This window comes from Schistocerca piceifrons, chromosome 9 (genome assembly GCF_021461385.2).
Source record: "Schistocerca piceifrons isolate TAMUIC-IGC-003096 chromosome 9, iqSchPice1.1, whole genome shotgun sequence".
Lineage (NCBI taxonomy): Eukaryota > Metazoa > Arthropoda > Insecta > Orthoptera > Acrididae > Schistocerca > Schistocerca piceifrons.
The window spans coordinates 174608004-174630712 of NC_060146.1; the positions used below are offsets into that span (position 1 = coordinate 174608004).

A 22709-nucleotide genomic window follows, 5' to 3' on the forward strand; every position below is an offset into this window, starting at 1 on the left:
ACATGTCGAGAAAGGGAAGGCAACCATCCTCTTCCACCTCCATCGTAAAACGAATGTTCGGGTGGATCGAGTTCCGATGTTCTAGAAAGACATTCAAATTCTCCCTACCATGTTTTATCTTTCCTGCTTCAGTCCGAGAACCGAGGTTTTAAATTTGCATGTACGCCGCCTGTCCGTTGCAAATGGTTCACATGGCTCTGAGCACTATGGGACTTAACATCTGTGGTCATCAGTCCTCTAGAACTTAGAACTACTTAAACGTAACTAACCTAAGGACATCACGCACATCCGTGCTCGAGGCAGGATTCGAACCTGCGACCGTAGCAGTCCCGCGGTTCCGGACTGAAGCGCCTAGAACCGCACGGCCACCACGGCCGGCTGTCCGTTGCAGTTTGCCTTGAAAATGGCGGGGTGTTCTCCAGCGGTCGCTGAAAGTGTTACTTGGCTGAATTCCCAGAAGTTACTTGAATATCATAGTTTGATTTTTCTTTTTTAAATACAACTTCTTTGTGAATAAATAATTTATTTTTTCGTATCCAAACAATCTGTGACACTGTGCCCCAATGTCCATGGTGAGCAATCCACAGTCAGGGCAGGTTGTCACAAACATTTTTTCCGATATAACTTTGTTTTTTTCTGAAAATGCTGCTGTGCCCTCAAATTTTTAGGATACATGGCAAATATAGACAAGGGTACATATTACGAGGTCGCTAGTGATGGAAAGGGAAACTCTGAATACTGCCCCATACGCTGCCTGCCCTGGGCCTCTTGTACAGGAATGTGGTCGGGGAATCTCAGAATGAGTCGGTCTGACACGCATCGGCCGGCTCATGCAGCCAGGAGAGAGTCTGGTAAGGATCTGAGCAGGGAGAGAGCGAGTCCGGAAGACAGCGCGAGGGTCGGTGCAGACGCTGCGTGGGAGGCGGCGTCCCGGCGCCCCGGCGCCACAGGCGGGTTGACGAACCTCATGATCCACTCGCGGTAGAAGCCGAGGAACAGGTGTATGTTGAAAGTGACCGGGGCCCCGCAGTAGTCGATGGTGCAGTTTTCGTACAGGGCCGCCACCACCATGCCGAACTGGACCCGCACGTTGTTGCACAAGATGGGCCCTCCAGAGTCGCCGAAACACGCAGACTTCTTCTTGACGTCGAAAGTGCACAAGCCGTTCTGTGGACGACAAAGCAAGCACAGTTGCAAGGGCCGCATACGACACTCCCTGCTGCAGACCATCCTATTACACATCTCCCATGTACGTTATAACGATATGTTTACGTAATGTGTATACATAAACATAAAGCTATAATCGGCGGTGGAAACATATTTGCGAACGCCGACCGTGTGCGGCTGTCTCTTGTTGGATCGTCTGATCACTCGGAAGTTGCATTGGTTCAAATGGTTCAAATGGCTCTGAGCACTATGGGACTCAACTGCTGAGGTCATTAGTCCCCTAGAACTTAGAACAAGTTAAACCTAACTAACCTAAGGACATCACAAACATCCATGCCCGAGGCAGGATTTGAACCTGCGACCGTAGCGGTCTTGCGGTTCCAGACTGCAGCGCCTTTAACCGCACGGCCACTTCGGCCGGCGAAGTTGCATTGCAGAGGAGAGTAAATGCCTATTCAAAATATAATTATTTTTGGATAGCTCAACATGAATTTCCTAAGGGACTGTAGTTTATCATGCTTTTACCAGTAGAATATGGCGCGTAGAAAATATTTCGCCGCATGCAACTTCCGTCCGAACTCGACGAAAGAATTCGTGACTGTGAACTCTCTATTTGGCAGAAACACAAAGAAAATTAAATAACTTCATGAAGGAGTGAGACATAGATTCTATATTAAATAAATAGTCCATACACCAGTTCCATTTAACTCTGAATTTATGGCAATTAATAGACGAACTTACACTGCAATGAATGATTTAACGTGGATGCCGTTTTGACTGGCACTTCTCGTAATGAAAACAATTCCTTTGACGTTTTCACATACACGTCGCACAATAAATCTACTGCTAGGCACTTTTAGTATTACACATTTTTTTTACACTAAAACAATATTATTTTTAACGATAATAATACGGCGGCAAGACATGCGCGTCCGACACAAGTTACAAGAGACAAGAGAAGAATGAGTAACTGTTCATCGAGAATATCTCGTACATCAAAAGAAAAAAAAGTGTAAAAGTGTTCTTCTTCTGTCCGTTTTTCGCGCCGCGGTTTTCAAAGTCAATAACTCACTGCATCTCTGACGGCGCTTCGACAATAAACAAGTTACGTCACAGGTCGTTCACCTTTTACATTCTCGCAACATTATTTGCTAACTGTAGCTGTTGCCGGGCGACTGGTCGATTAGTGAATGATTTAAAATGATAAGGCAATCACATAATGTTACAACGTTACTAAGTGCCTAAGCAGACTCCACATTTCAGATGCAGCTATAGTGCGTGTCATTTATGACGGCGGCCGAGTTTAGGTTCGTTCTGTGCAACTGAAATCACAAAACACAGTCAGCCAATGAACAGAGAACGACGTTGCCAGAGCTCGACTGCAGTGCAGAGCACGGACGAGTGGCTTCAGATTTAGAAATGTTGAGTCATAAATAAAATAATTGAACAAAAGCAATTTCTTGATAGCAGACTTTCTTTTATAGAAAATTTGGAAAAAGCGTTCTTTATACCAATTGCTTCATATTCTATTAATTAATTAAACCAAACAAGCAATAAGCCTGCTAATTCAGGCAATAGCAAGGAAAGGTGCTTGTACCATTCTCACAAACTGCTTTTTCGCAATAAAGAACAGTGGTAATTGTTCATTTCCTATTGTACTTCGACGAAACGTGAATAATTCAAAGTCATACCAACAGTGTTTGTCGGTAATTTGCGTGATGTTTTATAGTCCTCCGGCAAAACATTTGAATGATGATCTGTGTTAGTGTAATGGTTAAGGTGTTTGACTGCTAAGGGAGAGGTTCTGTGTTCAAACCTTGTTTGGTGCATAATATTTTCTTTATTTAAAAACAATATTGTAGTGTCTTACTTCATGAATTTTATTCGTTTGAATGTAATTTTTTGAAATTTCTAGTGCTTTGTCTCTTCATTACAATCATAATAAGTTTTCAGTTTTTCTAATTTTGTCCTCTAAAGTTTCTTTTCACAGCAATTAAAAAAAATGAAAAGGCACAGATACAATATTCATATTATCTGTTTTGTTTGTATATCTTCTCTTCTGCAGTCGCTGTTTTACTATTCATATTGAGATATATTCTTCGCGACAGTATTAAAAATATTATTTAGAGCAGAATTTCGGCTCGTACGTTGCCGAGCTACTTGATTGTCTGACGCAATTCTTTGCTTCGCTGCTTTGGCAACATCGTCATATTCAATGTTTTCGTCAACTGATCTATGTTTTGGTAAATACTTGCTGTCCGTTGTGACGAACACAAATTTTTTGCGCATTGCGCCTCACTGACAACATATTTTAATTTCTATGTTTTATTACGTCCACAATTCAGTTTTGTGTACTTTGCCAATTTTGTTTTAATCAGAACTTTTTAGAAAAAAGCGAAATGACTCTGGTATAAATAAAACTTTTATTACAGTCGCGAAAGACGGAATATTTCTCAATATTACATACGAAACCTATCTGGTACTTAAATTAAATGAGATATTTTTATACAGTAAATTTAGGTATCTTGTCCACATTTCATTCTCAACATTGTGGCAACTAAAATCGACCATACAGAAAGTATACGCTATGGACTTTTACCTCTGGAAACTCTTCAAAATTTCGCGCAATGATTTATTACATTTAATGGTGCACAATAACTGCGTTGAACATCGAAACAAAATTAAGTCATTTATGGGGGGAAGGTATCAGTCAAGAAGATGTGTAAAAATCAAATTTTTGGGCCAAATAGTTTTTGTGAAATCGAATGATAAGTGTGTAAAGCAGTCAGAACACCATGTGTCAGCACAGGCGCGCAGTGCAGTGATGACAATCGCTCACAGCGCGGAATGCGGGAAGCACGTCTCTGTAGCAGCGAAAGGGTTAATGCGGCCGTGGTGGCTTTACTTCATAAAAAGCGAGCTTGCCCCCCCCCCCCCCCCCGCCCACCGTCCCCCTAACGTAAGCTTGCGAACTATTCTATACTATGGCGCTGCTTCTCTGGGCGCGTGCAACTGGCAACACAGCAGTCTCCCGCGTCTGGGCGGGCATGCGCGAGCCGCCAAGATAAAAGAATTGAACTATAAGTGCCTAAGCGGACACCTCATTTCTGATGCAGCTAGCCTATCCTACGGCTCCCAGGGGCAGCAAAAACTTGACTTTCACTATTTCACATAATTATTGATTCAATTTAATAATTTAATATTCTGTCATAATGCATTCATTATCAGATGTAATATTACGTTAGAGATGTAATACAGTAAGTTAAGTACGAGGGTGAGTCAAATGAAAACCTTAAATTTGTAATAACAAATCGAAATTTCGCGACGTTATCCTGTAAGCTGGTAAGCGTGCTACAAACAGCGTGGAGAATGGCCCCTAGGTGGCAGCATGGTGCAGATGCACACATATCGTCGCAGTATCAGTATAAAAATGGCCGCCCCACTTGCGTCTTGCACCAGGGAAGAACAGCGTTCTGTTATTAGGTTTTTGCGTAGTGAAGGTGTGAAACTTTGAAATTCATCGACGAATGAAGGTTCAGTACGGTGATGCATGTTTGTCACAGCAGCAAGTCCACGAATGGAGTAGGAAGTTTGAAAATGGTGTGACTTGAGTGGAAGATGCTCCTCGTTGAGGTCAGGCACAACGAGTTGAGACTCCACAGAACATTGCAGCAGTTGAAGCCATAGTGAAGGAAAACCGCCGAGTGACACTGAATGACATTGCAGCATGTTTACAGATTAGTTCAAATGTTCAAATGTGCGTGAAATCTTATGGGACTTAACTGCTGAGGTCATCAGTCCGTAAGCATAGACACTACTTAACCTAAATCATCCTATGGAGAAACACACACACACATGCCCGAGGGAGGACTCGAACCTCCGCCGGGACCAGCCACACAGTCCATGACTGAAGCGCCTTAGACCGCTCGGCTAATCCCACGCGGTTGCAGATTAGTCATGGGTCAGTTTCACAAAGTGTCTGTAAGATGGGGGCCACGGCAGCTGACTCCTGAAATGAGAGAACGACGTGTTGATGCTTGTGAAGAACTCCTTCGGCACTTTGAAAAAGAAGGTGATGGCTTCCTTGCAAGAATCGTTACTGGGGATGAAACCTGGCTTCACTTCCACCAAGCAGAAAAGAAGAAAGCGAGCAAGGAATGGCGCCATTCCTCATCACGAAACCAAAGAAGTTTCGAACAGAACCGTCAGCAGGGAAGGTTATGCTGACTCTCTTTTGGGACGAAAAAGGCGTCATTTTGGATTATTACATGTCTAGAGGTACCACTGTCACCAGTGCATCATACACAGAACCCCTAAAAAATCATCTGCGGCCTGAAATCAAATCAGAGCGTCGTGGATTGCTGTTAGCAGGTGTCCTTTTGCAACATGACAATGCAAGGCCCCACACTGCCCGTACAGCAGTTCCACCAATCACAGACCTGCATTTTGAGTGTCTTCCTCATCCGCCATACTCACCAGACCTTGCCCCCAAGTGATTTCCATACGTTTGGACGACTCAAAGGTGCAATGGGAGGAAAGAAGTTCCGTTCTGATGAAGAGGTACGCCACGCGGTGCATGAGTGGTTGCGCGGACCACCAAAAGAATTTTTTTCTAAAGGAATTTATGCACTTTGTAAGGGCTGGAGGACTTGCATTGAACGTGGGGGAGATTATGTTGAAAGTGATACAGGTTTGTACCACTTCTGCACAATAAATAATATTTAAAAAAATATTTGAGGTTTTCATTTGTCTCACCCTCATACGTTCATCGTACATCTCGCACTGATTTCTTCGGTTATTTTCCATGCTGTTGTCTGTTAGCACTGACAACTCTACGTATATGCCGCTGCTCTTGGTCGTTAAGTGAAGGCTGTTGCCCATTGCGTTATCCATGGCGAGAGGAAATGCCTGAAATTTGGCATTCTCTGCACACTCTTGATATTGTGGATCGCTGCTCTTGGTCGTTAAGTGAAGGCTGTTGCCTATTGCGTTATCCATGGCGAGAGGAAATGCCTGAAATTTGGCATTCTCTGCACACTCTTGATATTGTGGATCACGGAATATTGAATTTTCTAACCATTTCCGAAACGAAATGCTCCATGCGTCTAGGTTCAAGTATCACTCCTAGCTCAAAGTCTGTCAGTTCCCGTCATGTGACCATAATCACGTAGGCAACCTTTTCATATGTATCACCTAAGTGCAAATGACAGCTCCGCCAATGCACTCGTCTTTTATATCTTGTGTATGCGATGCTGCCGCCATTTGTAGATGATAATTTTTGTTTAGTTTTTTAATACTGTAAACACAATATTACAGCCCAGTTGTCGTTTACTTTTATTTTTTTAACAGAGATCAAGACGGGCGATACTAATCAAAACTGGTAATTCTGCTGTAATAAAACCGCGATCGACAGACTGCAAAAAGTGTGCTCTCATAAACTACATTGTATATTGCAGTACTTACAAATAAACACCAGGTATGCAACGGTTCTGCGTGTGCACCATCGCGCCTTAAACAGACATCTATGCATCTCCATTTCCTCTTCTACATCTTGTGCAGATTACTGGAGGTCTCCTTTGAAATATTTTCTCTGCTCTTTTGCACAATTCTTCAGCAGCCTTTTACCTACGTCGATCCATATGGGACTTGATTATTAATTTATTTATTAATAATTAATAATTTCAGTGTGTATCCAGAAATTTCATTATCCACATCCTCGTACACAGTTTACTAAACTGTACAGTTGGAGCTGCTTTTGTTAAAATATTTGTCACTTGTTCCTCAGAGCTAATGTCTAGAACATTCAGAAGTCCTTCAGTACACAACTGGTGTAAGATACTGTATTTAATATCCATATGCTTCAGTGGTCTATATTCCCACTTCTGTAATAGGCATGTGCGTGACCGATTATCTTCATTAACTGTTAGAGTTTTCGAAAATATTTTAAATTCCTTTAGAAGATTCTACAGGCAAGGGTATTTGTTGTAGCTGTTGCCAAAGCAAGATATTTTGCTTCCGTTGAAGAGAGTGAAAGATTTATCTGTCTCCTTGTAGCGCAATAAACAGTGTTTCCAAAAAAAAAAAAAAATCGATCTTCTGTTTTCTTGACTTCCTCAGTCACAATCAGCATAGCAGAGAAGATCATTTGAATTTTCCTTTTTGTTACACAGATCAACAACAAGTGTTACTTTAAAGTACCGAAGAATTTGTTTCAAACTTTCCATTGGAATTCTACTGCTTTATTTTTACGTCTATTAAAATATTTAAGTGATGCAATTATGCCTGGTCTTTGATTGTATCATTCATACCTTAAGACTTGGTTCTCACTTGATACTTCCTTTGACCTTGCTGCAAGACAAAGGCTATCGATGGACACAGTTCAATTAATGACGTTTTGTTACCTTTAGCATTATTACGCTTTGCTTCTCCGTCTAATAGTTTACCCTTTACGAAACTGAGTTACAATTGTTCACTTGACAAGGTTTCCTGAGCAGTAAAACAACCTGGTATGTTGGAGGCATTGTTAGTAACAAACTGCACATTACATCGGCTTCTTCAATATTAACACCCGTTGCTTCCAAATCACATATTAACTTATCAAATTAAAAAAAAAAAATATTCTCAGAGTATCGTCATTTCCATTACACCTCATGGTCAAGAGAGTCTTTCTTAATAAATGTAGATTAACCATAGTTTTCCCCTCAAAAGTTTGAGTTCATAAATTCTAGAAATCTTAGGCAGCTCCTTGTCCTTGACATACTCCGATTAACTGTCTGAAATTCTTTGGATTATTTGAGACACACTTCTTATCGCTTACGAAGTGCTTTCACCTGTGCATGTTGTTCAGTTGAGTTATGCTGAGTAATCTCTCTCACTTCGAAGTAGGGCTTTTCCGCAAAACTCAATAATGCCAGATCACCTAATTGTGTTCAGTCCTAAATTTCCAGTTGTTAAATTTCATGCCATCAAGCAATGGTATCCTGTACTTTTCCATCTCATGTGCCATGACTGTGAATTATATATTAAATTAATTAATTAGTTATTGTACCTTTGCTTGTTGTGCTGTAAAACTTGGCAGCTAGGCCCAAACCTGTTGTTAATTACCAGGTATTTAGGTAAGTATTTAGATGAGTTTATTATTTATCACAATTACAATTACAGCCATAGTAAACCATGAAGCCGAGATACAGATACAAAGGGGAAAAACACAATGAAAAGCTCATATAGAAAACAAAGAGAAAATAAGTCAAAGCATGATTACTAAATTGTCAATATTTTATCATGTTTATTGACTAGGGAGAGCTGTGTTGAATTCCCCTAGGATTATAAGTTTTCTGTACGCTTTTTCATACCATTTGACTAAAAAACTTCCAGTATTCATACGTAATAAGCAATGTTGCGTACAAACGTCCATCATAAATAACGCAGGATCTTACTTTTGGTTTCCCTTGATATTCTGCAGTTAGGACAGCACAGTGAGATACATCTTTCGACTGCGAAAAGTTGTAGCAACCATTTGTGTCCTAGTTTGTAGCTTGCACATTATACTGTATCTGCAGCATATACTGGTTTGGAGCATGCGGACTATACATTATTTACAATTTGTTTCTTTTATATATACCTTTATTTCTGGGGGATTTTATTGAGTAAACTTAACACTGCGTATGAAGACTTTTTTGTATTATATGTGAATATATTTTTGTGCTCTGGATTATTCACTCATAGTAAATTCGTCTAGTCATAGTCCACTGCGTAGTAGATTTTGTTTTTCCCTTTTATATATAGATAGGATTAGTCGAGTATGATGTAGAGAGGCATATTCAATGGAAACACAGGAACTCGTATCGGAATTCTCTGAGGGAGAGACGTCAGCAGCTGTTGCAGTGCCTGAAATCCAGACAGCCGAAGTGAGTGAACCTAGGGTGATTTACGAAACGGAGTAGACCATTGCGTGTAGCAGCTCACACTTCTGATCATGGGAGATATTCCATTGTGGGTGAAAAAAATTCTAGAGAAAGCAGAAGCACACAGGGGAGAGGTGGAGAATTGGAAACAGGCGCGAAACAAGTCGAACAGACAAGCGAAGGCAGGTAGGAAAGCAGCACAGGACAGAGACCCGGAGGTCAAAGCAGATCGAATGAGAGTAGACGCAAACAGGAAAGAAGTGCTGGAGAACAGAAAAAGAATTCAGGGAGAGATAGCAGCACTATGTGGAGAATCCGATCACCTACTCAAATCAGTGGGCAAACGCTAGATTGTTGTTGTTGTCTTCAGTCCTGAGACTGGTTTGATGCAGCTCTCCATGCTACTCTATCCTGTTCAAGCTTCTTCATCTCCCAGTACTTACTGCAACCTACATCCTTCTGAATCTGCTTAGTGCATTCATCTCTTCGTCTCCCTCTACGATTTTTACCCTCCACGCTGCCCTCCTATGCTAAATTTGTGATCCCTTGATGACTCAGAACATGTCCTACCAACCGGTCCCTTCTTCTGGTCAAGTTGTGCCACAAACTCATCTTCTCCCCAACTCTGTTCAGTACCTCCTCATTAGTTATGTGATCTACCCGTCTAATCTTCAGAATTCTTCTGTAGCACCACATTTCGAAAGCTTCTATTCTCTTCTTGTCCAAACTATTTATCGTCCATGTTTTACTTTCATACATGGCTACACTCCATACAAATACTTTCAGAAACAACTTCCTGACACTTAAATCTATACTCGATGTTAACAAATTTGTCTTCTTCAGAAACGCTTTCCTTGCCATTGCCAGTCTACATTTTATATCCTCTCTAGTCTACATTTTATATCCTCTCTACTTCGACCATCACCAGTTATTTTGCTTCCCAAATAGCAAAACTCCTTTAATACTTTAACCGTCTCAATTCCTAATCTAATTCCCTCAGCATCACCCGACTTAATTTGACTACATTCCATCATCCTTGTTTTGCTTTTTTGATGTTCATCTTATATCTTCCTTTCAAGACACTATCCATTCCGTTCAACTACTCTTCCAAGTCCTTTGCTGTCTCTGACAGAATTACAATGTCATCGGCGAACCTCAAAGTTTTTATTTCTTCTCCATGGACTTTAATACCCACTCCGAATTTTTCTTTTGTTTCCTTAACTGCTTGCTCAATATACAGATTGAATAACATCGGGGACAGGCTACAGCCCTGTGTCACTCCCTTCCCAACCGCTGCTTCTCTTTCATGCCCCTCGACTCTTATAACTGCCATCAGGTTTCTGTAGAAATTGTAAATAGCCTTTCGCTCCCTGTATTTTACCCCTGCCACTTTTAGAATTTGAAAGAGTATTCCAGTCAACATTGTCAAAAGATTGCTCTAAGTCTACAAATGCTAGAAATGTAGGTTTGCCTTTCCTTAATCTATTTTCTAAGATAAGTCGTAGGGTCAGTATTACCTCGCGTGTTCCAACATTTCTGCGGAATCCAAACTGATCTTCGCCGAGGTCGGCTTCTACCAGTTTTTCCATTCGTCTGCGAGGAGTACGCGTTAGTATTTTGCAGCTGTGACTTATTAAACTGATAGTTTGGTAATTTTCACATCTGTCAACACCTGCTTTCTTTGGGATTGGAATTATTATATTCTTCTTGAAGTCTGAGGGTATTTCGCTTGTCTCATACATCTGGCTCTCCCAAGGCCGTCAGTAGTTCCAATGAAATGTTGTCTACTCCCAGGGCCTTGTATCGGCTCTGGTCTTTCAGTGCTCTGTCAAACTCTTCACGCAGTATCGTATCTCCAATTTCATCTTCTTCTACATCCTCTTCCATTTCCATAATATTGTCCTCAAGTACATTGCCCTTGTATAGACCCTCTGTATACTCCTTCCACCTTTCTGCTTTCCCTTCTTTGCTTAGAACTGGGTTTCCATCTGAGCTCTTGATATTCATACAAGTGGCTCTCTTTTCTCCAAAGGTCTCTTTAATTATCCTGTAGGCAGTATCTATCTTACCGCTAGTGAGATAAGCCTCTACATCCTTACATTTGTCCTCTAACCATCCCTGCTTAGCCATTTTGCACTTCTTGTCGATCTCATTTTTTGAAACGTTTGTATTCCCTTTCGCCTGCTTCATTTACTGCATTTTTATATTTTCTCCTTTCATCAATTAAATTCAATATTTCTTCTGTTATCCAAGGATTTCTACTAGCCCTCGTCTTTTTACCTAATTGATCATCTGCTGCTTTCACTACTTCATCCCTCAGAGCTACCCATTCTTCTTCTACTGTATTTCTTTCCCCCATTCCTGTCAATTGTCCCCTTATGCCCTCCCTGAAACTCTGTACAACCTCTGGTTTAGTCAGTTTATCCAGGTTCCATCTCCTTAAATTCCCACCTTTTTGCAGTTTCTTCAGTTTTAATCTACAGTTCATAACCAATAGATTGTGGTCAGAGTCCACATCTGCCCCTGGAAATGTCTTACAATTTAAAATCTGGTTCCTAAATCTCTGTCTTACCATTATATAATCTATCTGAAACCTTTTAGTATCTCCAGGGTTCTTCCATGTATACAACCTTCTTTCATGATTCTTAAACCAAGTGTTAGTTATGATTATGTTGTGCTCTGTGCAAAATTCTACCAGGCGGCTTCCTCTTTCATTTCTTAGCCCCAATCCATATTCACCTACTATGTTTCCTTCTCTCCCTTTTCCTACACTCGAATTCCAGTCACCCATGACTATTAAATTTTCGTCTCCCTTCACAAACTGAATAATTTCTTTTATTTCATCATACATTTCTTCAATTTCTTCGTCATCTGCAGAGCTAGTTGGCATATCAACTTGTACTACTGTAGTAGGTGTGGGCTTCGTATCTATCTTGGCCACAATAATGCGTTCACTATGCTGTTTGTAGTAGCTTACCTGCATTCCTATTTTCCTATTCATTATTAAACCTACTCCTGCATTACCCCTATTTGATTTTGTGTTTATAACCCTGTAGTCACCTGACCAGAAGTCTTGTTCCTCCTGCCACCGAACTTCACTAATTCCCACTATATCTAACTTCAACATATCCATTTCCCTTTTTAAATTTTCTAACCTAGCTGCCCGATTAAGGGATCTGACATTCCACGCTCCGATCCATAGAACGCCAGTTTTCTTTCTCCTGATAACAACGTCCTCCTGAGTAGTCCCCGCCCAGAGATCCGGATGGGGGACTATTTTACCTCCGGAATATTTTACCCAAGAGGACGCCATTATCATTTAACCATACAGTAAAGCTGCATGCCCTCGGGAATAATTACGGCTGTAGTTTCCCCTTGCTTTCAGCCGTTCACAGTACCAGCATAGCAAGGCCGTTTTGGTTAGTGTTGCAAGGCCAGATCAGTCAATCATCCAGACTGTTGCCCCTGCAACTACTGAAAAGGCTGCTGCCCCTCTTCAGGAACCACACGTTTGTCTGGCCTCTCAACAGATACCCCTCCGTTGTGGTTGCACCTACGGTACGGCCATCTGTATCGCTGAGGCACGCAAGCCTCCCCACCAACGGCAAGGTCCATGGCTCATGGGAAAGGGATTCAAAAACGATAGAAAGAAATGTGACAATGCTGTACCAGGTCGAGTCCAATTTAAAGAAAGTGAAGGAAAGAAACGCCTCACTTTCTGAAACAATGCAGACTGCGGAGTAAACAAATACCTCAGTATCCCAGAGAATGTAGGTACTGGAAGACCAAACTGGATATAAAGTTATGGAACCTGTTGGATTCTCAGAAACTGAAGAGTTTGTCTCGATGGGACACGATGTAGAGAATCCAAGGGGAGAAACTGAGCAACCGTAAGTCATGGAGTCATTAATTCCTGTAGCAGAGAATAGTCTGAGTATCAGTAATAAGCGGCATATTTGTCAGAGTTTGGATCCTAATACCGCACTGTCAGAGGTGTAAGATAGGGCCACTCCGAAGGAGTCTCATGCGGCACCAGGATCTGCACCCAACAGCGGACAGAACTTCGAGGACAAGCACTTCTTCTCGCTGAGCAGTTTTATCACTTATTTTCTCTCTTATACCACAGACGGAGACGTACTAATTAAGATGTGGAAGGGAATGCTACGAAGAAGAGGAATAAAGGGAGTTAGACCGGTGAGCGCCATCCCAACCAAATCCAGCGGAGAGATTCACGTGTCACTAGTCAACTTTGTCTGACCTACTGTAGTAAAAGACATGGCAATTGGGATGAGTATGTCAAGGAATTCGAGTTCACTTTTCTCACGATTTAAACGAGAAGCCTCCAAACAAAATTTTAACCCTCGAGTGGGCTCGCCTATGTATAATGTGCACCAAAAAGAAAAAACATTCTCTTCTTTTCTTGTTTTAAAATTGCCATCCCGTACCTGTTCCTTCATTACTGCTTCAGTTAACACAGTAACTGAAACTTCGTGGTAGATTAAAACTGTGTGCCGCACCGAGACTCGAACTCGTGACCTTTGCCTTTTGCGGGCAAGTGCTCTACCAAGCACGACTCTTCTGCTTCTGTAAAGTTTGGAAGGTAGGAGACGAAGTACTGGCGGAAGTAAAGCTGTGAGGACGGGGCGTGAGTCGTGCTTGGGTAGCTCAGTTGGTAGAGCACTTGCCCGCGAAAGGCAAAGGTCCCGAGTTCGAGTCTCGGACCGGCACACAGTTTTAATCTACCCGGAAGTTTCATATCAGCGCACACTCCGCTGCAGAGTGAAAATCTCATTCTGGAAACACAGTAATTAGTTGTGTTTTCATGTGCTCAAGAGAGCAGCAGATGAACAGCGAGCTAGTTGAGAAAAAAAAGTTGAGGTGTGTACAAAAAAATGACCCAGATTCCGAGCTAGCAGCACAGTCCCACAATGAGGCAATTATTTATGAGATAATTAGTGATCAAAAATAAGCAGTTGGCAGGTATTTAACGCAACTGTTCTGTTTAATGCCTGTAGTGGGACATAATGGCGGGGTGACATTTGCATGCGGCACCAGCATAACATTATGAAAAGCTTATTTCGTTATTGTTTAATTAAACAGTGATACATCTCATGTAACGTAATTTTATTATGTCATTGTTTAATTAAACTAAGATTAAATGTGACTTTGCTCATACATGTTTACCTTGGCAACTTAAAGACAGCTATTCTTTACGCATGTACAAAGTACACTACACGCCCAATCGTGTTACGAAAAATGGCGCGACTGTTCGAGGGTTAATAAATCAGGAACCAGAGGACAGGATTAGAGAAATGGTTGCGTTGCCATTGCAGCTGCTGACTCAGCACAGGCAGGTCATTGCGGAGATTACTGCCAGCATCAGGAAAGAAGCACTGCAAGAGCAAAGAACGTGAAGCAGCTTTTCTTCTACCCCGACCAGAAGGTGCTGGTGAGAAATTAGGTGAGTTTGAACGTGGTGTTTAGTCGGCGCACGATCGATGGGACACAGCATCTCCAAAGTAGCATAGAAGTGGGGATTTTCCCGTACGACCATTTCACGAGTGTACCGTGAATACCAGGAATCGGATAAAACATCAAATCTCCGACATCGCTGCGGCCGGGAAAAGATCTTGCAAATACGGGACTAACGACGACTGAAGAGAATCGTTCAGCGTGACAGAAGTGCAACTCTTTCGCAAATTGCTGCAGATTTCAGTGCTGGGCCATCAACAAGTGTCAGCGTGCGAATCATTCAACGAAACTTTATCGTTATGGGCTTTCGAAGCCGAACGCCAACTCGAGTACCCTTGATGATTGCACGACGCAAAGCTTCACCCCCCGCATGGGCCCATCAACACCGACATTGGACTGTCGATGACTGGAAACATGCTGTCCGATCGGACGAGTATCGTTTCAAATTCTAGCGAAGGTATGGACGTGTACAGTTATGGAAACAACCTCATGAATCCATGAACCCTGCATGTCAGCAGGGGACTGTTCAAGCTCGTGGAAGGTCTATGGTGGTGCGGGGCATGTGCAGTTGGAGTGATATGGGACCCATGACACGTCTAGATACGACTCTGACAGACTACACGTACCTAACGATGCTGCCTGATCACCTGCATCCATTATTGTCCATTGTGCGTTCGGCTGATTTGGGCAATTCCAGCACGACGATGCGGCAACCCACACGTCCAGAATTGCTACAGTTTGGCACCGGGAACACTCTTCTCAGTTTAAACACTTCCGCTGGCGACCAAACTCCCCAGGCATGAACATTATTGGGCATATCTGCGACGCCTTGCAACATACTGTTAAAAAGAGATCACAACCCTCTCGTATGCTTACCAATTTATGGACAACCCTGCAGGATTCATATTGTTCAGCACTACTTCAGACATTAGTCGAGTCCACACCACGTCGTGTTGCAGCACTTCCATGCGCTCACAGGGGCCCTATACAATATTAAGCAGGTGTATCAGTTTCTTTGAATCTTCAATATATATTCAGACACACGTTAATAGACACTGCTTTGGCCTTCTATATGCAGAACTGGCAGCTGACCTAACTGAGTTACAAATTGTTGTGTACATAGTTCCGCGTAGTCAGCGCATACACAATTTTCCCACTAGAGCGCGCCCCGCTAAGCACAACAGCGAAGGCGCAGCGCTCGTCCGTCTCCGCACTACGGGATGGCGCTGCCATAGAGACAGACCAAATTCTGCTTCCGCCAATCCGCGTATTAATATGTAACACAGCCAATGAGATTGCTGCTAACGTAGAACCTTTTCTCCTTGCAGATCACACTCGCGCAGTGATACATGAATGCGCGAGGTATTATAACAAGTGTACAGACCTCCAATTAGTCAGTCTGCATTTGTCTGCACCAGTCTGTACCAGTCTGCATTTGTCTGCACCAGTCTGTACCACTCTGCATTAGTCTGTACCAGTCTGTACGAGTTCTACATTTGTCTGTACCAGTCTATAGTCAAGATTCAGTCTGCGCCTAATAAGATTACCATATTCCTGTACATAGCCATGAAGATAAAAGTATGGGCACTTTTGTCAAGTATCAGAGATATATGTGAGAATAAGATTAACGTACCAATACCAAAGGAACTTTATATTGTCAATTGTAAATAGCATCCAGAACCAAGTTAAGTAATTTTTATGCTTGTTATTATTTTAATAAATGTGTGTGAAAATTAATCAAGTTCTGTTTAAAGTTGGTCACTGTCAATCCGCTACTCTAAGCGTGCAGGTAGCATTTCTATCATCTGACCTAACGGCAGAAGATAAACACGCCATGATAAGACCAAGAGACATATTGCTGACATTTGCCTACTTCGTTAGAGCGACAAGTCAAATAATCTGATGGTGTGTGTACTGAAGGTCTTACAGTACGCACACCACACAAATTTTGGCCTTTTCTGCACGATCTTCAAAGGTTGTCATGCCACCATGCTACTCGGCCAACATGAGAAAAATGGTTGTTTTACTCCAACATGTTGATCATCCAGTCTAACTGAGTCATGCCAACACCATGTTCGTTGAGAAGAAGCTGAGCAAACAGTTAGACACTGTAAGAGCCCAGTAATGACCCTGTGCTTGTTAATTTGCATTTTGTACACGAAGAGTCCCCCCCCCCCCGCCCCTCCCCCCCCCCCAATGAACCATGGACCTTGCCGTTGGTGGGGAGGCTTGCGTGCCTCAGCGATACAGATGGCCGTACCGTAGGTACAACCACAATGGGGGGGGGGGGGGGGGGAATCTGTTGAGAGACGAGACAAACGTGTGGTGTGGTCCCTGAAGAGGGGCAGCAGCCTTTTCAGTAGTTGCAGGGGCAGCAGTCTGGATGATTGACTGATCTGGCCTTGTAACACTGACCAAAACAGCCTTGCTGTGCTGGTACTGCACATGGCTGAAAGCAAGGGGAAACTACAGCCGTAATTTTTCCCGAGGGCATGCAGCTTTAGAGAGCTGCATCAAACGAGTCTCTGGACTGGAGACCACAGCAAGGACAACACGAAGAGTGGGATGTTTCTGCTGCATACTCCAGCTATTTTTTCATAAAACAAGTGATATTTTCATCCATCAATTAGCAATAGTAATGAATCGTCCCCCGCATGCAGTACTTTTTTAAAAACATCAGATAGATTAGGGCTGTAACTATTGTTCTGGGCGATTCCGTTCTGGACCACTGTGGGCATTCCATCTCAGGGCTGCCATCGCCTTCTCTTCGTTCATGCTAGCTGTTGTGTGAGAAACATGTCACACAGTTGCTGGAGTGTGATCCCAATTCTGAGCAGTTCGTTACTTGCTTAGTTTTCTATGCAACTTTCATTGCTTAATTTGGTTATAATCCGTAGCCTGTTGTGGTAATGTAATCTTTGACTCTAGGAGTCGCCCAGAATAGCAGAGTTTGTTGCAATTTCTTCATACACTCTCCCACACTTTTTGGTACCTCCACACAGTGTTAACGTCATTTTGTAATTTCATTTGAGTTTTAGAGAACTTTGTCCTCTGGCAATTTTCTTATGATTTATGTGAGTCATTAGAGCAAATAAATATCGCGTAATCTTAGTCTTGACTTAGGTTTCAAGAGCCTTTAAACTGTCCTACAATTTTCCACGGTTATGTGACCCAATAATGATAAATATAACTAAATATGCTGTTCTCAGTGTGACAGCGTTGTAGTTGTACAGACTCAACAATCATTCTCATATTACACTATGTGATCAAAAGTATCCGGACACCCCCAAAAACATGTAATATGTAGTAGGCAGACATCTGTCCAGACCATCAGACAGGAATTCCAAACTGCATCAGGATCCACTGCAAGTACTATTACGGTTAGGTGGGAGTTGAGAAAGCTTGGATTTCATGGTCGAGCGGCTGCTCATAAACCAGACATCACGCCGGTAAGTGCCAAGCGACGCCTCGCTTGGTGTAAGGAGCGTAAACATTGGACGACTGAACAGTGGAAAAACGTTGTGTGGAGTGACGAACCACGGTACACAATGTGGCGATCCAGTGGCAGAGTGTGGGTGTGGCGAATGTCCGGTGAACGTCATCTGCCAGCGCGTGTAGTGCCAACAGTAAAATTCGGAGACGGTGGTGTTATGGTGCGGTCGTATTTTTCATGGAGAGAGCTTGCACCCCTTTTTTATGCGTGGCACTATCACAGCACTGGCCTACATTCATGTTTTAAGCACGTTCTTGCTTCCAACTGTTGAAAAGCAGTCCGGGGATGGCGATTGCCTTTTCCAACACGATCGAGAACCTGTGCATAATGCACAGCCTTTGGCGGAGTGGTTACACGAAAATAACATCCCTGTAATGGACCAGCCTGCACAGAGTCCTGACCTGAATCCTGTAGAACACCTTTGGGATGTTTTGGAACGCAGATTTCGTGCCAGGCCTCAGCGACCGACATCGATGCCTCTCCTCAGTGCAGCACTCCGTGAAAAATGGACTGCCAACCCCCAAGAAACCTTCCAATACCTGACCGAACGTATGCCTGGAAGAGTGGAAACTGCCATCAAGGCTAAGGGTGGGCCAACACAATATTAAATTACAGCGTTACCGTTGGAGTGCGCGAAGAACTTGTAAGTCATTTTCAACCAGGTGTATTTAGTATAGGTAACAAACATTGCCCTCACTCGTCTTGTTCGACTGTAAATCTTTTTATTAATCAGGGAGAGCTGTGTCGATTTCCTACCAGATTATAAGTTCGCTGTGTGTTGTTTCCCAATAATGTGCCTAACAACGTTGCAGTATTCAGATGTAATAAGCGTTCACATTGCATACATACTGTAAGTCGACCATTCTCGAATTTTCGTTGATGTGACATTATTGTCACACATCACTCAGTGATATTATTTCGTTCTCTGCAACTATTTGGTGGTTATTTTATTGAGAATACTGGACATTTGGGGCTTGGGAGAAAATGCTTTGCTCACACTGGCAAGATTCACTCTGGAAGTGGTCTCAGGGCCCTGTTGTTTGCAGAAGGCACTCAGTCAATCTCATTATGAGAGGCGAACCTTCCCAGGGAAATGGGCAGTTTCGTCAGAAGTGAAGTTGCACCCTGTTTTGGACTTTGGTCAGCAGAGGTGACACATGGTCGAGCTGACTGCAGAGGATACTATGCCGCCACTACAGTCAGCACAGAATAATTGGGTATGACACTTTCGATTTTCCTGCATGAACCTCAAAGTTCGATGCACTATGGTGCCACCAAGCCAGCATAAGAAAAACAAGTACTTCTGCTCCAAAATTTTTGTCATCCGATCAGAATGAGTCGCACCACCACCATGCTTGGCATGAAGACGTAGTCAACTGAGGACAACGTGCTCCCATCCAGTACTACCCTTGTCTTTCTTAATGTCTGTTGTGTACATGAAGAGTGGAAAGCTTTGGTGCATATCCTTGTCTTTTCGTGAAATAAGCGGTATTCTCGCGTGTCACGTTGGTACCAGCATTGAGCTGCCTCTTCCATGCGGAGATTTTTTTGGAATTAGAGACTTGTGAAGGAAGATCTACAGGGTGGCGCACGAAATGTGTTACCAATTGTTTCTTTCACAATTTACGACGCACATTAGATACCCCGCTGGGATCTCTACAGCAGTACCGGCAGAGCTTGGAAAAACAAATGAGTTACGAAATGGCGTGTAATTCACGATACTTCAGCTAGGAGACTAGTAAGCAGCAATGGCTGACAATGGAAGACTGACGACACAGCAACGATCGGCAATTGTGTTACTTTTTCATGAAACGAAAAGCCTTGTTGTGGCTCAGAGGCGCTTTCAACAACAGTTTAACACACGATGGGTCTCTTGCAAGAAGACCATCCACAGGTTGTACGATAAATTTGAACAGGAAGGAAGAGTATTGGAAGCGAAGCGACCTCTGCCTAAGCCCGTTTGTTCGCCGGAGAATATTGAAGCGGTACGAGCTGCTGTACAGAGAAGTCCCGGGAAATCGAGTAGAAAGGCAGCAGCGCAACTGGGAATATTCAGACGCTCAGTTCTACGCATTCTTAAAAGTGACCTCCATATGTACCCATACAAGATGACCTGTGCACAGAAGCTCACTGAAGAACACAAGCAGCAGAGACTACTGTTTGCTCAGTGGGTGGAGGACAGGGAAGAAACTCTCAACAACGTATGGTTTTCAGACGAGGCGCATTTTCATTTAGATGGTGTGGTTAACAAACAAAATGTATGCTTTTGGGCCACTGAAAACCCACAAGCGCTTCATGAACGACAACATTATGCTACGAAGCTTACAGCGTAGGCAACAGTTTCCAGTCACGGACTTATTGGACCTTTTTTCTTTAAAGAAACAGTGAACAGCGAGCGTTATTTGAGCATGCTTCGCAATAGCTTCATTCCACAGCGTCTTGCTACTGCCTTGCCCTTCAACACGCAGTGGTTCATGCAAGATGGAGCAAGGCCACATACTGCAAACACGGTGTTGGAGTTTTAACACGAGCGTTTCGACATGCGGATCATTTCACTCAGGTTTCCAGGTCGCTTCAATGACGGACAAAATTGGCCCCCCAATAGTCCAGACCTCAATCCATGTGACTTTCTTTTTGGGGGGGTACCTAAAGGAACAAATTTTCCCGAAACTTCCATGTGATTTAATGAACCTCAGAAGACTTATTCTTCAAGCATGCAGTGAAATTACGGAAGACATGTGCCATAGGGTAATCACTAACTTCAGTGTTCGTTTGAAGGAAGTTAGGAAACGAAATGGTGGACATATTGAGCATGTGCTGAGTTAGAACAAAACTCCATGGACGGCTCTTCATTGTAGTGTATATTCCTTTCAGATTGTATTGACAATGAAGTTTATATTCAAAAGCAAAATGGTAACACATGTAGTTTCGCAGTCATTAATCGCTTCCCGCCATGAGGGTTATTCGTTCTTGGCAGTCATTTGGTGCTGATAGGCACACAGTTTGCTGATTTTGGGGAAATGTAAGTGTTGCAATGGTAGCAGCACGATCCATTTCTCAACATTTTGTTGTTTGCTTACTTTACCACTCAACTTGGGTCGCTTAGTGGTATTTTTTTTTTTTTTTTTTTTTTTACAGTTTGGGCTTCTTGTTACATACTTTTTGCGAGATGCCCAGATGAGCAGACCATGTAGTGCTTTTACCATACAGTCTTCCGTACTTTTTGGCACATCCCCAAAGTGTCAGGGATATTTTGTTGGATTTGAGTTTTAGAGAACTTTGTCCTCTAGTAATTTTATTATGATTGATGTCAGTCATTGTAGCAAATAGACCTCTGGTAACTTCAACCTGACTTAGATTTCAAGAGCCTTTAAATTGCTCTACAATTTTTCCATGGTCAGGCGACCCACGAATGATAAATATAACCTGGTGCAGAACTAAGCTTGTTGTTTTCACTGTGGCAGCGTAGTCTTGTGGTCGTTGGTCAAACTCAGTCCCGTCAGTCATCACCGGGCAGCCACTTTCAGTTAAACTGTCCTCCCTTGCACGAGAATTACATAATGTGTGCACGAATACACGTCGCAACGCCAGAACGACTTCATATGGAACTATGGGTCTGACTGTGGGTCGATCACGAATAGCCAAAGCGGTTGAGGTGGCCTATTGTGTAAAGTGGTAAATGCAGGTTCGAGTCCCAGACTCGCACAAATTTTCACTGTCGTCATTCACTTATAAAACTGATGGTTGTTCATATTCACAGCTGCTAATACATTTCACGTATTTCATGACAGCTGCAGTAGCTGCAGTGCCTGTTCCATCGGACATGCAAGAAGCATGTCCGGAAAATGACATCATTTTCTTGAGGAGGGAAGGACGTCAAAAATTTAGAAATATTCGATTTTTCAAAAATATGCCTATTTTGTAGAGCACATCTTCCTGAATACTTTGATGTATAAAACATATATATTTGAGTGATTATAAGGCACGTTATTTGGTCGTAAGTTTACCAAGATGCAGTGTCAAAAGGAAGTGAATCATGGTGTGGCTACCAAAGGTCAAGTGCTGATGGTGAAGAAGATTCTCACAGGAATTCCCTACCAGCTGCTGTAACGGAAGCCATCAAACCTCTAATCAGGGATCTTGCAAATGAAAACTTATTGAAGAAATCCCTTCATGGCGGTACCCAAAACCCAAAAGGAGGTTTTAACCAAGGTTTATGGGAAAGATTGCCAAAAACCATTTTTGTTAGGAGAAATGCGCTTTCTATTGGAGTTTATGATGCAGTTTAATGTTTTGATGCTGGTGTGAAAGCAGGAAATACGTTTTAGAGAAAATGGGAATTAAGCCCAGAGTGGACCGCATCGAAGCTTTGTTTGTGATAGAGAGCTTGTACTGAAATCAGGTAAACCATTTTTGCAGGTGATAAAATCAAGGAGAGTGCAACATAGGAATGTGAAAAGGAAGGAAACTGATTTAGAAAGTGAAAAAGAATCTGCCTATGTTGCTCGACAGTTTTAAAAGAACACAAAATTATGTAATTAGGAACATGTAATAGCCAAAATAAAGATCTTATTACTTTAAACTTGGTATGCTTATTAAACTCAAACTACTTAATGCAAAAAATTCTAGAGTTTCATACACCTGCAAGTACGGCTTGTATGCTGTACCAAATT

The 22709-nt window shown here is 42.6% G+C and overlaps 1 protein-coding gene across 1 annotated transcript in view; it reads right to left on the reverse strand.

The window, feature by feature from the left end:
* Window positions 1–828: 828 nt before the first annotated feature.
* The window catches only part of LOC124716825 (mast cell protease 1A-like), a 74808-nt gene continuing 52927 nt past the window's right edge, over window positions 829–22709 (reverse strand). The window contains exon 4 of the mRNA XM_047243378.1: window positions 829–1167. Within this exon, the coding sequence (XP_047099334.1) occupies window positions 829–1167 (339 nt within the window). The remainder of the gene's footprint in view (window positions 1168–22709) is intronic.